The 15,904-nt window shown below is 35.1% G+C and overlaps 1 protein-coding gene across 1 annotated transcript; it reads left to right on the top strand.

Annotated features, from left to right (window-relative positions):
• The first annotated feature begins 314 nt into the window (after window positions 1-314).
• Window positions 315-1,054, top strand: LOC143406104 (histone H3.3C-like). The gene has a single exon (XM_076864699.2). The coding sequence runs from the start codon at window positions 330-332 to the stop codon at window positions 738-740; it is 411 nt and encodes a 136-aa protein (XP_076720814.2). The 5' UTR covers window positions 315-329; the 3' UTR covers window positions 741-1,054.
• The last annotated feature ends 14,850 nt before the right edge of the window (window positions 1,055-15,904 follow it).

The raw sequence follows: 15,904 nt of genomic DNA, 5'->3' as shown, positions 1-15,904 counted from the left end.
GGCATTTCTGGTGACTTGTCAAACAAGTATGGACAATGAAATATTTCTTATACTCAAATATTATAGAAAATAGGGATCACTTTCTAAATTCATTTTATTAGGTGAAAATTACTCTGATACTCAAATCAGAATAAAATAGCCAAACAAAGCAAAACAATGTCCCCTGCTTCCCCCACCCTACCAATTAGCAACAAATTATAGAAAAGAATTTCTAGAATTGTGTTCGCAGCCGCCGCCGCCCCGCCATCGCTCTCTAACGCCAGCACCGCCTCTAGCTCGCTGAGCTCTAGCCGAAGGAGAAGGTGGGTAAGTTAGGAGGTCTTTCTACCATGGCTTGTACAAAGCAGACTGCCCGCAAATTGACCGGTGGTAAAGCACCCAGGAAACAACCGGCTACAAAAGCCAATCGTAAGAGTGCGCCCTCTACTGGAGGGGTGAAGAAACCTCATCGTTACAGGCCTAGTACTGTGGCACTCCGTGAAATTAGACGTTATCAGAAGTCCACTGAACTTCTGATTCGCAAACTCCCCTTCCAGCGTCTGGTGCGAGAAATTGCTCAGGACTTCAAAACAGATCTGCGCTTCCAGAGCACAGCTATTGGTGCTTTGCAGGAGGCAAGTGAGGCCTATCTGGTTGGCCTTTTTGAAGACACCAACCTGTGTGCTATCCATGCCAAACGTGTAACAATTATGCCAAAAGACATCCAACTAGCATGCTGCACACGTGGAGAACGTGCTTAAGAATTCACTATGATGGGAAACATTTCATTCTCAAAAAAAATTTTTTTTTTCTCTTCTTCCTGTTATTGGTAGTTCTGAACGTTAGATATTTTTTTCCATGGGGTCAAAAGGTACCTAAGTATATGATTGCGAGTGGAAAAATAGGGGACAGAAATCAGGTATTGGCCGTTTTTCCATTTTCATTTGTGTGTGAATTTTTAATATAAATGCGGGGATGTAAAGCATTAATGCAAGTCAAAATGTTTCAGTGAACAGGTTTCAGCAGTTCAACTTTATAACAATTATAAATAAAACTGTTAAATTTTTCTGGACAATGCCAGCATTTGGATTTTTTTAAACAAGTAAATTTCTTATTGATGGCAACTAAAAAAAAAAAAAAAAAAAAAAAAAAGAATTTCTACCAGGCTGGGCATGAAGCTTTGTGGTTCACTGACTTATCTTGCACAAGACCTTGGATTTGATCTCCAGCACTGGGGGAAAAAGTGTGTGTGTGTGTGTGTGTGTGTGTGTGTGTGTGTATGTGTGCGTGTAAGACAGAAGAAAAACAGTCTTAAATAAAATATTAGTAAATCAAATAAAACAATATATGAAATGAGTAAAACATCCTGAAAAGATGGAATTTACCTCAATATTGCAAGACTGTTTAACTGTATAGTAGGAAAAGAAAAATTAACAATATGATTATCTCAAGCAATGCAGGAAAAGCATTCTACAAAATTGAATAACTATTCATAAGTAACAACTATCAACAAATTAGGAATAGAAGAAATTTTTTTTATCCTGATAAAAAACATTTGTGAAAAACCTATAGTGGAAGTCACATTAAGGCCGAAAGAATGAATACTTTCTCCCTAGAGTTGAGAACAAGGCAAAAATAGTTGCTTTCATCATTTCTATTTGGTATCATGGTAGATATCCTACCTGGTGTAGTAAGAAAAATAAACGACAGAGTTAGTAGGAATAAAACTTTTTATTCACAAGGATCATTTACATAGAAAATTCTAAAGAATCTAAAAAAAAAAACTACTAAAACTGATAAGTGATTTTAATTATGCTGCAGAATACTAGGTTGGAATAGAAAAATCAATTTTGTTACTATACATATACAAAAAACAATTGAAAAATAAATTTTAAAATATAAGAATGTCAAAAAATAAATATTTGGTAATAAAAGCATGCAGACTCTAAATACTGAAACCTATAATGTATTGCTGAGAGGAACTAAAGAAACAGTAAAGTAAATGAAAAGATATATTATGTTCATAAACTGGAAGAATCAACATTTTTAATTTTTATCACACACATAAATACACAAGATCCCATTCAGAATCTCATTGGACTTTTTTTCCTTTTATAAATTGAGCTGTTATTAAAATAAAAACCACAAAAGCCCCAAATAACTAACATAAGTTTTAAAAAGATGAAGAAATTTGTAGGGTACACACTGCCTGATTTCAATAATTACTATAAACCCTACTATCAAGACATTGTGATATTGGGGAAAAAAAAGCATGGATTAATGATCAGAATAGAATGTTCATACAATTATAAAAATGCATATATGGTCCAATGATATTTCACCAGACTGTCAAGGATTCAGTAATAAAAGGATAATTATTAAGAAAAGTAGATTTGGAAAGGTAGATATATAGACAAAAAAGTGAACTATTTCCCTTACTTCACATCTCACACAAACATGAGCTCAGAGCAAATTATAACCTTAAGTAAAATCAAAAGGAACAAATTTTCTAGTAGAAAGCATAGGATCAAGTATTCTTGACTATTCTTAGTACATACAAAGCATGAACCATTAAAAGCAAAAAATAATATATTGGACTCCATTTAAATTGACAAATGTTCTTTAAATAATAACTGAAAGTAAAATGAAAAGGCAAGTCACAGATTATGAAAAAAATTGCATTTTGGTGTGTGAGAATAGATTTGTATATATTACAATGAATTCTATTAATTGAATATGTTAAATAACCCAACATAAAATGTGCAAAAGATTTGAACAAATTTAGTTTGGTAAAGAAAATTTTTCAATGGTTATTAATCCCATATAACAATGCTCAACATCATTTGCAGGGAAATATGGATTAAAACCACATTGAAATCCATCTTGAACAGCTAAAATTTAAAAAAAGATTGAAAACAACAAAGCGTTGAAGATGTGGCAGTACAGGCACTGATATACTGCTGAAGGGAATATGAAATGTTAAAACCACCTTGGGCAATATTTGACCTTTTCTTAAAATGTAACATATCTAAGTTATGTATGTTATAGCAAATCTACTCATAGATATGTATTTACCCAAGAAAATTTGAAAATAAATTCTCAAAAAAATTTGTATAAGAATATTTATAGCCAAAAATATAAAATAAAACCTGGAAATAAAGATTACAGCTGGATATGATGGTTCACGCCTATAATCCTCAGCTAGGGAGTCTGAGGCAGGAGGATAGCAAGTTCAATGCCAGCCTCAGCAAAAGTCAGGTGCTAAGCAACTCAGTGAGACCCTGTCTCTAAATAAAAATACAATAGCAGCACAATTCACAATAGCTAGACTGTGGAACCAACCCCGATGCCCCTCAATAGATGAATGGATAAAAAAAATGTGGCATTTATACACAATGGAGTACTACGCAGCACTAAGAAATGACAAAATCATGGAATTTGCAGGGAAATGGATGACACTAGAGCAGATTATGCTAAGTGAAGCTAGCCAATCCCTAAAAAACAAATGCCAAATGTCTTCTTTGATATAATGAGAGCAACCAAGAACAGAGCAGGGAGGAAGAGCAGGAGGAAAAGATTAACATTAAGCAGAGTCATGAAGTGGGAGGGAAAGGGAGAGAAAGGGAAAATTGCTTGGAAATGGAAGGAGCCCCTCATTGTTATACAAAATTACATATAAGAGTTTGTGAGGGGAATGGGAAAAAAATAAGGAGAGAAATGAATTACAGTAGATGGGGTAGAGAGAGAAGATGGGAGGGGAGGGGAGGGGGGATAGTAGAGGATAGGAAAGGTAGCAGAATACAACAGTTACTATTATGGTATTATGTAAAAATGTGGATGTGTAACCGATGTGATTCTGAAATCTTTGTAATGTTTTGTATAACCAATAAAAAAATTAAAAAAAAAAACACAAAAAAACAAAGTAGGGCTGGGGATGTGGCTCAGTGGTAGAGTGCCCGAGTTTAATCCCTGGTACCAAAAAAAAAAAAAAAAAAAAGAGAGAGAGAGAGAGAATACAGAGCTGCTACATACAGAGGGTTGGTAGTGGTCTCAAGCAGGGTCTGGTGTAAACACACTTTTCCTCCTTTGCTGTTCAGCATCACCTGGAGCCTAAAGAATAGAACCAGCTGTCTCTGTACTGAGACCTCTGAAATCATGAGCCACCAAATAAACTTTTTTTTTTCTCTAAAATTGTTCTTGTCAGGTCTTTTATCCACAGCAGCAAAAAGACTGACTAATATTAATAGTATTTCCCCCAATCCATATCCTGGTAGAATCTGTGAATGTGACCTTACTGGGAAATGGAGTCTTTACAGGTATGATCAGGTTAATACAAGGTTATGATGTATTAGGATTGACCCTAACCTGATGATTGGTGTCCTTCTAAGACAGGAGAATTTGGACAAAGAGACATGCACAGAGAAATGACAGTGTAAGAAGTAAAGAAGATAATCATGTAAAGACCGAAGCAGAGTTTGGAGTGATTTATCTATGAGATAAGAATGTTCAGGACTGCCAGCAACCAACAGAAGCAAGGTAGAGCCAAGATTCTCTCCAAGAACCTTCAAGGAAAGGATGGACCTACTGACTCCTGGATTTTGGTCTCTAGATGGAGGGTTGGATAACTTTCTGTTGTTTTAAGTCATTCATTTTATGACACTTTCTTACTACAGCCCTAGAAAATTATACAATACTCAGTTTCTAAAATGTGTTGTAATGAAAGATTATGGTATTATGGAAGCATTAAAATAATATTATCTTGGATTTCCAAAGAGGACTTCTTATGAAATGATCTCGGATGGACATGTGTTAGCTTCATCATCATTGTGACAAGATACCTAAGATAATTAACTTAAAAGAATAAAAGGCTTATTTTGACTCATGGTTTCAGAGATTTTGTTCTATGGCCATTTGGCCCTGTTGTTTTGGGCCTGTAGAGGCATAGAACATCAGTCAGAAGCAAAAAGAATAAGAGCCTATCTACCTCATGGTGTCAGGAAGCAAAGAGAGACAAGAAGCATCCAGGGTACTAATATCCCCTTCAAGGTCACACCACCAGTGACCTATCTTCCTTCTACTAGGCCTTCCCTCTTGAACGTTCCACCATCTCCCAGTAGACCCACATGTTGGCCACGAAGCCTTTAAGGACTATTTCAGGTCCAAACTATAGCAAGAGGTAAGTAGGAATTACTAAAATAAAGATGATGGGGGAAGAGATACATTATTTTAACTTCTTAAGACACAAATGCAATTAAATAATACTAGAACGTTGATAGAGATGATTCCCTAGAAAGGACTGACGATGCAGAAGAATGACTGGAATAGCATAATCCCTAAGAAGGAAAGAGAACAAGTGGATGAGTAACTGGATTCTCATAGTATCTGTGTTTCAGCAGGAGGGATGGAGGAACAGACAGAATGCATATCAAGTGTTGGGGAGAATTTGCAATTCTAAACAAAGGTACATGTCTTTTAAAAATATTCACATTTGGGGATCCAATCTTCAACTCAATTTAAAGCTCCATTTTAGAATGTAGGGATTTGATACAGTTACTTATGTAAACCCTCAAACTGAAAAATGAAATTTGGCCAAAAAAAAAAAATCTTCTATTAGGTTTCTATCTGCTTCATTCAGATTTATAGGGTCATTTGGCTTGAATTTATAAAATAACTTTCCCTTTAAAATTCTTGGGTCAAAATCAGAAGGTGCTGAAAATTTCTCATCTTTGTAAGTCAGCGTAAGTGATTGATCCTTTAAGCAAAGCTTTACTGATGATATTCATTTATGCATGCCCTACCCTGCTCTATGCCTCTAAGTATCACAGCCTCCTGATCCTCCCATCCAAAACATTTCCAGAATCTCCTTAACAGCTTAACAGCACTCTTTGCTTTGGGGATTGGTAAAGAAGACATTATAAGCATTTGGGGGAAAGTGTGGCTATAATTTATTTTCTAGTGAATAAATAGTATAGCCCACATCATGATAAAAATGGATGAGCATGAAATGATTTATTTCCTATAAGAATATGGGGATGTTTTGCAAGTACAGTATAATTGTGAGGATTTGTCCCTGGCCCAGTCTAATGTTGACAGGGACATAGCCGACATCTGTCTGAAACACTTTCCCTAGGGCTTATTGAATGGCAAATGTAATTCCTGGGGGAAAGCTTGATGTTTACAGCCTCTGAAGTACTTACAGTTGGAAGTCAGGATAAAAGCTTACTCTATGGCTCTGATAGCTACACCTTGTGGATTCTTAATAATAATTTATTTTCATAATATTAATTATAATTTTCCAAGCTCTTGTTAATTTCAATTGCATTTGTAATATACATTTTAATCACTCCTGTATTGAAGGACTCTACTGAGGTTCCTATTTATATTTGAGGAGATGGTGGCAGGGAGGAAAAGTGAACTTCCCAAAGTACTCAAATTAATATGGTAATAGAAGAAATTTATACTCTTTACTCTTTGGGGTTCTGTTATTTATAAATGTTTATTCACTGATTGAAATGACTTATGTTAAGCCCAGGGTACTTTAAATTATAATTTAAAATAAATTTTTAAAGTTATACCTCCACTGCAAAGTGACAGCTTTATCACTATTAAATTCCAGCTTAAAACACAGACTTCCAGAATTTATTGAAAAAAATGTCAAAAGTTTCAGGAACCCTAAAACTAAAACTGTATGTCAAAAACCTATTACTCTGTGTTGTTCATAACCCCGACACAGTTTTATACACAACCCCTTGGAAACTTAGTTTTTCTAAATATATGAAAATTCCATATTTGGCTTGGAAACTTTTTTATGCTCAATACACATATATAGAAAATACTGCATGAGGACTAAAACTGGGCTTGATGCCTCTCTCACTGGACATTTGATAATATCTATTTCTTTGAGTTACCAATATTTCATATAAGTTTTCTTAATATCCCAAATTAAAAAAAATGAGCTTCTTTCTATTCCCCCTTCTCCTCTTCTTCACTTTCTCTTTCTTCTTTTCCTCCTTTCTCTTCATCTTTGCTATCCTTTTTTTGTTTCTTGCTTATTCTCCAATTTAGTTTTTCCAATTTGAACATTAGGTGATATTCTGTATGAATTCTTTTACAGAATAAATTAATAAAATTACTTAGAGCATTCTATTTTATATTTTCCAATATTGAATATTCAGTATTTTTCAGGTGTCACTCACACCCACTTGTATATCATCTCTAATTGCATATTCATGTGTATAGCCAAATACATACATAAAGTGCTACACAGAGGAATAATTGATGGTAACCTTTATATTTGATTAGAAGTGTCATACCATCCCCTCTCTTTCATAGAAGTTTACCTTGGTCTTATATTCACTAAGTGCATTGCAAAGGCTACCATTTTAAGTACTGCTTTGATATTTGTGACTCTCAGGGCTCCAAACGCCTATCTATGAGTTCTATGTTTATATCAGATAAGTTCCCTCAGACCTAGCAAGAAAGGTTTCCCACCTGGCTAGTTGCCCTATTGATTGGACCAACTGCACTATACCTAGTCCTCATCCACTTGTTGCTACAAGGCCCGCCTCCAAAAGCTCCTGTTAGGTCATTCTGCTGTAAATGTAACCTCGATGTTGTCCCGCAAAGCATGCAGCATCCTCCTCTCCTGGGCTATGAGAATTTGTGATTAACAAACTGCTATCAGTCTCATCACAGAGAGGTGAAGAGAAACAGCCCATTTCTATCCTCATAGAACAAGAGCAAGCATCATATACTGCTAGATTTTAGTCAAGCTTAGAATTTGTTCCCTCTCCTTAACCTAAATTCATATTTATCTTTATATATAAACTTTTAAAGAACAAAATAAACTAATGCTATTTAAAAATTTGGAGAGTTAGGATATGGTTTTTATCCTTTTTTAGCCATTTCAGTAATTTCTATGTGTACATGTATGCAAATCTGAGCTACTTTAGAGGCTGCCTTTACGACAATTTGTCCAATAAAAACATTAAAAAGAAAAATGCAAATGGTTAAATTACTTAAAAATTATTGCCTATCAAACAAAACTGTCATTCAGATTTGTATATGTATATCTAACAAATGATCCTGTTCTCTAGAAACACTCTCCTGGGATTTTTTTTTAGAAACTAATGAGTTGCTTTTAAACTTAAGTAGAAGAGTAGCTAAGACTCTCAATAGCATAAGCAATCAGTGGAAGTCATAAGTACAATGTTTATAAAATGATACTTTTTAAGTTAGTGAAGTCTGTTTGTTAATTTTTTTTAGTTGTAGGTGAACACAATACCTTTATTTTCTTTATTTTATTTTTATGTGGTGCTGAGAATCAAACCCAGTGCCTCACATGTGCTAGGCAAGTGCTCTACCACTGAGCTACAACCACAGCCCACTGAAGTCTTAAACTAATACATTTATCCATCAATTTATTCCACATGTATTTATTGTGGTCCTATATGTACTAAGTTAGCTATTTTGATATAGGTCCTGAGAGGACACTAAGAATTTTATATATAATGATACCAGGTTAAAAAATAAAGCTAAACTCATAAAATTACAGAATTTTAGGGTTGGAAAAGAGTTCAGAGTTTTAAACCAAGGCTCAGAGAGTCACAGGGATTTACCAAAGATCACACAAATCCTGTAAGCCTGATAGGCTGCAATGTATCTTCCCCACACTGCATTATAAAAGTGGTACAATGAATGGCAGCAACATAAAAAGCAATTCTCTTTCAAGTGCCAAAACATGTGAAATAATAAAAAATGTTATAGGAGATGAGAGAGATATGTAGGTGGTCCTTATATAGGAGAGTTCCATGAACAAAGCAGGTTTTGAGCAGAGCTCAGGAAAGGTTTAATATAACTTTCATCTGCAAGGGAAAAAGTGAAGGACATTTTTATTAAAAGGGATGTCAGAAGCAAAGTTGTCTAGTATTTGGAATGTGGTTAATGTACACTTGGGTTAGTAGGGTGCCTGACTGAATTAGAGTTTAAATTGCTGTCTAGGAAAAAGTGTAGATAGTAAAATAAAAAGTTAGAAAAGATAGTAAAGTTAGTACGAATGTTAGTAAATTTTCATTGCTTTATAGGGGTAATATGGTTGCAGAATACTTCTAAAATAAATAGAAAATCTGGACACCTACGAAATCAAGATCTGCATTGAAGAAAGGGTCTTTTGTCTATATAGCGAGATGTCTGAAAGACCAATTAAATTTTATTTCTGTGAAAGTTGGAAAAGTTGCTCTGATCTGCCTTACTTTATCATTTCCTATCTCACCACACAAAAATTGATTTCTGTAAACTACCGTAACATGTTCATAATTTTGGTTTGAACCAATATTAACAATGATTACCATTTAGTGAACATCTACTGTGTATTCATGAATTGTGATACAAATTAGAATATGTTTTTCTAGAATTGGAGAAAGTGGTGTCTTGTTAGGATAGATGTATGCTTTTTTCTATTTTAGCTAGAAAATGGAAGTCATCTATCATCCATGCCCAAGGCAAGAAAGTGGGGTGCACATTTTGTACCAGCTTCTTGAAGTAACTCACCTTGGAAATTGACTCATATTTGTGCTTCAAACCTGTCATTTCCCATATGAGAAGATAATTGTAATAGGGCCAGAACTGACAAGTGGTGTTTTGATGTAAACAACAAGCAAACCGACAGATCAATAAATGCTGAGCAAGGCATGCTTCACCTCAGATTATATTGACTTACTGCAAAAATAATGGAGAGACAAAATGAAAATGTGTTATGCTTTATCTGAGTTATGGTCATAGCAATATATAAGGTAATAGATTAACTCAGATAAGACTTGCTGCAAAAGAAGCATCAAGAACAACTATGAGAAAATCAATTTGCAAGCACCTTCATGAAATCAAGTTCTGAGAAACAATCTGCACACTTTACTAAAGAAAAATACCTGCCACATTTACCTGTAATTTGAGGACCTGGTTGGTCAAGAATTACATTTTTATTTTGTTAGGGAATTGACCTTCAACAGAGGTTATTTTTGTAATGTTGCTTCCCCAAGATAGCAAGTCAATGTCATAGGGGTCCAAAATTAAAAAATCCTGAGTGCGATTTGACTCTGAGAGATAGCAATTTGTATCTTAGTGAGTATGATGAGTAGATAGCCTCTGGCCTTTTAACACCTTCATTTCTGCTTTAGCCTTTGAGTCAAGATCATGTTCTTCTCAGGATGCCTTACCAAGAAGCAATTAAGACTGTGATATAAAGGACAGTCTATTTCTACCCAACCCAGGACTACTTGTGCTAGCAATGTTTGCAGCAGAGTTTCCTGTTGGCTGGCAGAGGCTTATGAGATCTCCTTCACCCTTTTTTTAAATTTACTTTAAAAAAAATGACAGTGGAATGCATTACAATTCTTATTACACATATACAGTACAATTTTTTATATCTCTGGTTGTATATAAAGTATGTTGACACCAATTTGTGTCTTCATACATGTACTTCATATATGTACTCCTTTTCCCTCCCATCCCTCTGCCCTATCTAGAGACAGAATGGAATTTTACTCAGCAATAAAAGAGAATAAAATCATGGCATTTGCAGGTCAATGGATGGCGTTGGAGAAGATAATGCTAAGTGAAGTTAGCCAATCCCCCCCAAAACAAATGCCAAATGCTTTCTCTAATATAAGGAGGCTGATTCATAGTGGGGTAGGGAGGGGGAGCATGGGAGGAATAGATGAACTCTCCTCCACCTTTTTAAAAAATGGTTTTCCTCTCTTTTTCTTTCACACCTATTATTTGCCGATAACCTTCTATACTCTTAACTATCTCATGATCTGCTTTCTAGAGAACTCAGTTGATACAGTGTTACTGGAAGTGGTCCACTAAAACAGCCAGCAAGATAATTTGGGCCCTGGATAGCTTAGCATTTGGTTGGCCCTGAGGTCTTCATTACAGGTGGCATCCCACATTCAAGAACCCTGTTTCTGACACAACACTTTAGTTGGTGGTGACTTTGGAGACGTTTTCAAGAAAGGAGATACAATGAGAAAGCATAGAATACTAATGACCAAACTAAGAATTTAGTGGTTGGAATTAGCAGCCTTCAAAGATGTCACATGCCTAGATGAAGACAGGAATTTTGATGCCAAAGTCAGCACCCTACTTGGGAATACCTATACTTTGGGTGGATACTTTCAAAGTTTTTGCCTCCACAATATCTCTAATCTATCCACCCCACCACCAGAGGTGGCCTATGCTTCCTTATGAAGTGGAAAGACACTGCCATGCCCTTTCTGAGTAAGACAACAGGGACTCTTCTTAGGGTTATCCCTCATTTCTTCTCTCTGCTTTCAGTACAATTACTAGAATTAAGTTAAAGCAAAAATAAATTGGGAATATCTTGGGCATGATATGAGAGAAAATGACTTCAAAACAAATTGTTTCTAGAAATTTTCTACAATGAAGTAGCAAGAACTTAAGGAATATACGTGGGACTGGATTTTGGAGATGCTGGAATTAAAGGAGCTAGAATATAAATTTGAATAAGGGAGAGTATATTACTTGCAACATGTTATCAGAATACTGGCTTATCACTCTAGCAAAGACCCTAGGTGATGGGAAAAACTCATTAAGCACATTACTATTAGAAGCCTGGAGAAAGTAATAGTCTTGTTGAACCAAGTTGCAATGATGAATTGCTATGAAAGATGGAAGAAGAAGGGATAAGAACACTTAGGAAGAGGCATGCTAGAATGAATGTATTATGTAAGCCCAAGAAACCCATCAGAAAACCCACAGTAAAGCTACCATACACCAAGCTCATCATGAATGCATTGATGGGAAGGGTTTTGGCACCACTAAAATGTTTAGAAATGACTCTCCTATGAACTTAAGAGCACATGGGGAGGAGGTTGCAATGAAATGTGACTTTTTGACAGCAAGGGGGGTGATGTAGTTGTGAAGTTATTGAGTGGTCAAGGTTTGGCATTTAAATTACAAAAATCAGGGTTCAAAATATTTGTAAAATGTATTGAGATCAGAGTGGCATTTCAGGGGTTTTGGCTTGCAAGTTCTGGCAATGGTTAATGAAATACAGTATCTCTAGAGACAACATAGATGGGCAGTTAACTCTGCTTAATATATATTGTCAAAAAGAAAGCAAGCGTGGATGAACAGAAAGATGAATGTCATAGCCATGATTAAATACCATATCCTTTGCTGATTTTCCAGACTTGAGCCATTTTACTCATCAGAATCTTTCCTCCTTTATCATGTCCAACATACCTCTACCAGGAAAAGGGAACTTATAATACCACAGCAAGAATGTTCTGTAATAATCTCACTCATCCTTACTTATTGGATCTAAACATTTTACAGACCTGACTCATCAGAATCTTTCCTCCTTTATCATGTCCAACATACCTCTACCAGGAAAAGGGAACTTATAATACCACAGCAAGAATGTTCTGTAATAATCTCACTAGTCCTTACTTATTGGATCTAAACCATTATTCAGGTGACTGTACATTGAAAAAAGGGAATACTCAGATATTTTGAGTATTGGATATAAGGACTGAGTTGTCACTGAAGCATCATCATTTCATCTTCATAAGGGCACACAGGGGCCATGTAATAAATGTAGTCTTGACTAAAGCATAACTTAGAGGAGTCTACCAAATGATTAGGTCCAACTAGTCCTTATTTGACTGGTGCCTGCGTATATAATAGAGAATGATATTCTTGATAATTGGTGGAACCTTACATTGAGTCCTTTATCTATAGTGAAGAATACCAAGCACAATCTATTAAAACTGCCTCTCATTGGCCAAGGTTGCAGGGGAGATTAATGGAAACTTGAAGATCTAATGAAATTCTATCATGTTTCTTTTTTAACTTTTCTTTTAACTCTTTAAATCTGTCCCTAACAAAAAATGGATAGACTCTGTAGAATGACTGTAGATTATTTAAATCTCAGCTAGGTTATAGTCTCAAATTGCAACTGCCATGCCATAATATGCTATCATTACCAAAACAGATCAGTACCGCCTAGGGTACAAGTCATCTTTCCATTGATTTAATGAATGCATTGTTTTCTGTTTCAATAGAGAAAGAGTACTTTGTTTCCATTTCCATAAAATAGAGAACAATTGGCAGTCAACATTTTGCCCCAGATCTATATTAATATTCCAGTACTCTATCACAATATAGAACATAGAGATCTGGACATAACACAAACACCACAAATATCATATCATATAAAGCATCATGTTAATGTTTTACATAAATAATATCAACCTGGTCAAGTAGAATGAACTTGCGGGCAAGAATGCTGACTTGATAAGACATACCCTTCAAAAGCTGGGAAATACATCAGACATTCAAGAATAAATATGAGTACTTGAAATGGAAACTTTCTTCAAGAAGATCAAGCAGAAATTTAGTGCCAAGTTAACTATTTTGGACCTCTTCTATCCTGGAAATGTCAGCCTGTCCTACTCATACAAATTGAAGGACTTCAATTCTAGTGCTAGTCCCCAGTTATTGAGTTCTTACAGTATTTGACCAAAGGACCCACCAACAATGAAGGAGGTAAGGAGATAGATCCAAAACTAGAATCCATTGGTTTAATTATATGCTATAGCATCTATTATAAGCCAGCCTACTAGATCACTGGAATCAACTACTGAAGGTACAGTTGAAGAGAGGTCAAAGAGGCAATTCTTCATGAGAATAAATGGGCAACACTCTTGAATGCAGAATCCTCACTGAATCAAAGAATACGTGCTGTGAACCAAAAAGGAAGACATAATTGTTCTAGGAACCAAGGAGTGGAAGCAGGGACATATCCATTTACCATCATTCCCATGATCTACTATGTGACTAAGTTTACAGTTTCTACAACTCTATGCTCTAGAATTTAGAGTTCCTGATCCTCAAAAGGACCTCACTCTTGTCAGAGTATGAAGAAAGGGTCTTTGAAATGTAAAATATAATTGCTACCTGAGCACTTTGGGCTCTTTACATTAAAAGAATAGCAACTAAGAAGAGGAGCAATTATTTCAGCAGAGATTATTGGCCTGATCCTCAAAAGTATGCTGTTACAGGGGCAAAGAATTACATATATGGAATTTTGCACCCACTTGGATACCTATTGGTATTTTGTCAAATTGTGGTTAAAAATAAATAAGTTCAGCAATGCATTTGTAAGAAAGGGCTCAGATTATTAGGGCTCAGATCTCTCAGAAATGAGTTTGTGTCATACCTCTAGATAAGTCACTGTGACCACCATGAAAATAGCTGAGAGCAAAGAAAAATTTAGAACAAATAGTGGAGGAGAGAAATATTTTAAAAAATTGGAACCAAATGTAGTGACAGGGGTTGTAATTCATCTCCCTAACTCACCTTTTCCAAGTTGTCCTTTTGGAAGAGAGTTCTATTACAGTTCTGGATCTTCCACATAGCACAAGGGTGGACTTTGGCAGGCATAGAGATACAGTGCTCAAATCCCTACTTAACAAAGGGTTCATTGCCCAGCTATGAGGATTGTGGTTAGCTGAAGACCCTCAGCCATTAATTCCTGAAGGTTTACTTTGACTTTTGAATGAAGAAAACCTTCTTCTAGTGGTATCCACAGCCAATAGCAGAACAAGACTCTGGTTATAAAGGCCTCCCCATTTCGTCTCCAGCAGTCCTCCTTTAACTCCTGAAGTTTTCCTGAGAGTTGCCAAAGACTTTGTCAACTCAATACTCTCCCAACTCAATCCTCCACTCTTCCTTTTACAGGTGTTACTCCTCAGTAGTACTTTGCATTACTAATCCTCCACAGAGAACCCAAGTGACTCATAAACCAAAATATCTACTTTATAGACTTTACAAATTTGTGTTACTACTCCTCAAGAAAAAAATTAGGACACAATCCAGATAAGCATTAGAAAAATATAGAATGAAAGGGATGTGCAAAAGTTTGCAAAGAGATAGTACATAAAAGCAGATAAAAAGTTCAGGAGTAAAATTTTGAAAGATGAAAACAATAAAAAATTCTGACTTGTTTACCACATTCTGATAAACTAAAACTAAAAAGTTACAAAGCTTAGTAGGATTATATTTAAGACTAATAAAAAGAAATGCCTTTTATTATAAAGGGCATCAATAGACTTAGACTAATAAAAAGAAATGATTATTATATCCAAAGTAGTTTAAGATTGAAAATAAAGGTTTTAAAAGCTTTTTAAACTCTGAATTGTTAGGAAACTAATCAGCAATTTAAGAAATCTTGGAGATAATTTTTTTGTGTGTTCATATTTGGAAATATATCAATTCTTTCCTACAACAGTGCCTTTGGATTTGCTGTCAGAGATAAAATACTGTGTGGAATGCCCAGGGGATGGGAGCAGGTGCCCAAATTTATATGTTCTTGGACATGAATGTTCCCTTTTTTTAGGGATAAATATTTTTAAATATTTCCTGTCATGGTACATCAGAATGTTTATCTTAGAAGAGGATATCCTGAGAAAATTTAAAAAATGCCTTTGATTATTGGAGAATCTGATACTATGGCAAACATACAAATTAGAAAAGCAAACAGATATTAACATATACTAGAGACTTCTATGTGGAGGTAACTTCAGATGATGTTAAATTCCCTGTTACTGGGCATGTTTGAGCAAAGAAGGGGGAAACATATTAAAAATGCTTTGTAAGAGACATAAGATTTGGCAGGGAATTTATCCAGATACCTTTAAGACTTCTTCCTATTCTATGATTAAAGAAGTAAAGTCTATTTCTAACACTGCATGAAAGTTTATTTCTTCAGAGTCTGTATTACATGTTTAGAGAATTCAAAGCTAAAGAAAAGGGTTATGATATAGATGCTATAAACTATGTAAAAGGTCTAAGATTATATATAATCTCATAAATCTTACAAAAAATAAATCTTAAATAATCTTTT

This window comes from Callospermophilus lateralis, chromosome 8, assembly GCF_048772815.1.
Source record: "Callospermophilus lateralis isolate mCalLat2 chromosome 8, mCalLat2.hap1, whole genome shotgun sequence".
NCBI classification, from domain to species: Eukaryota; Metazoa; Chordata; class Mammalia; order Rodentia; family Sciuridae; genus Callospermophilus; species Callospermophilus lateralis.
The sequence above is the reverse complement of the archived record's forward strand: the minus strand, read 5'-3'. Positions and strand labels throughout refer to the sequence as shown.

What these genes read in the sequence shown, in the direction of transcription:
- LOC143406104 (XM_076864699.2), top strand. Translation starts at nt 330, where the DNA reads ATGGCTTGTACAAAGCAGACTGCCCGCAAATTGACCGGTGGTAAAGCA.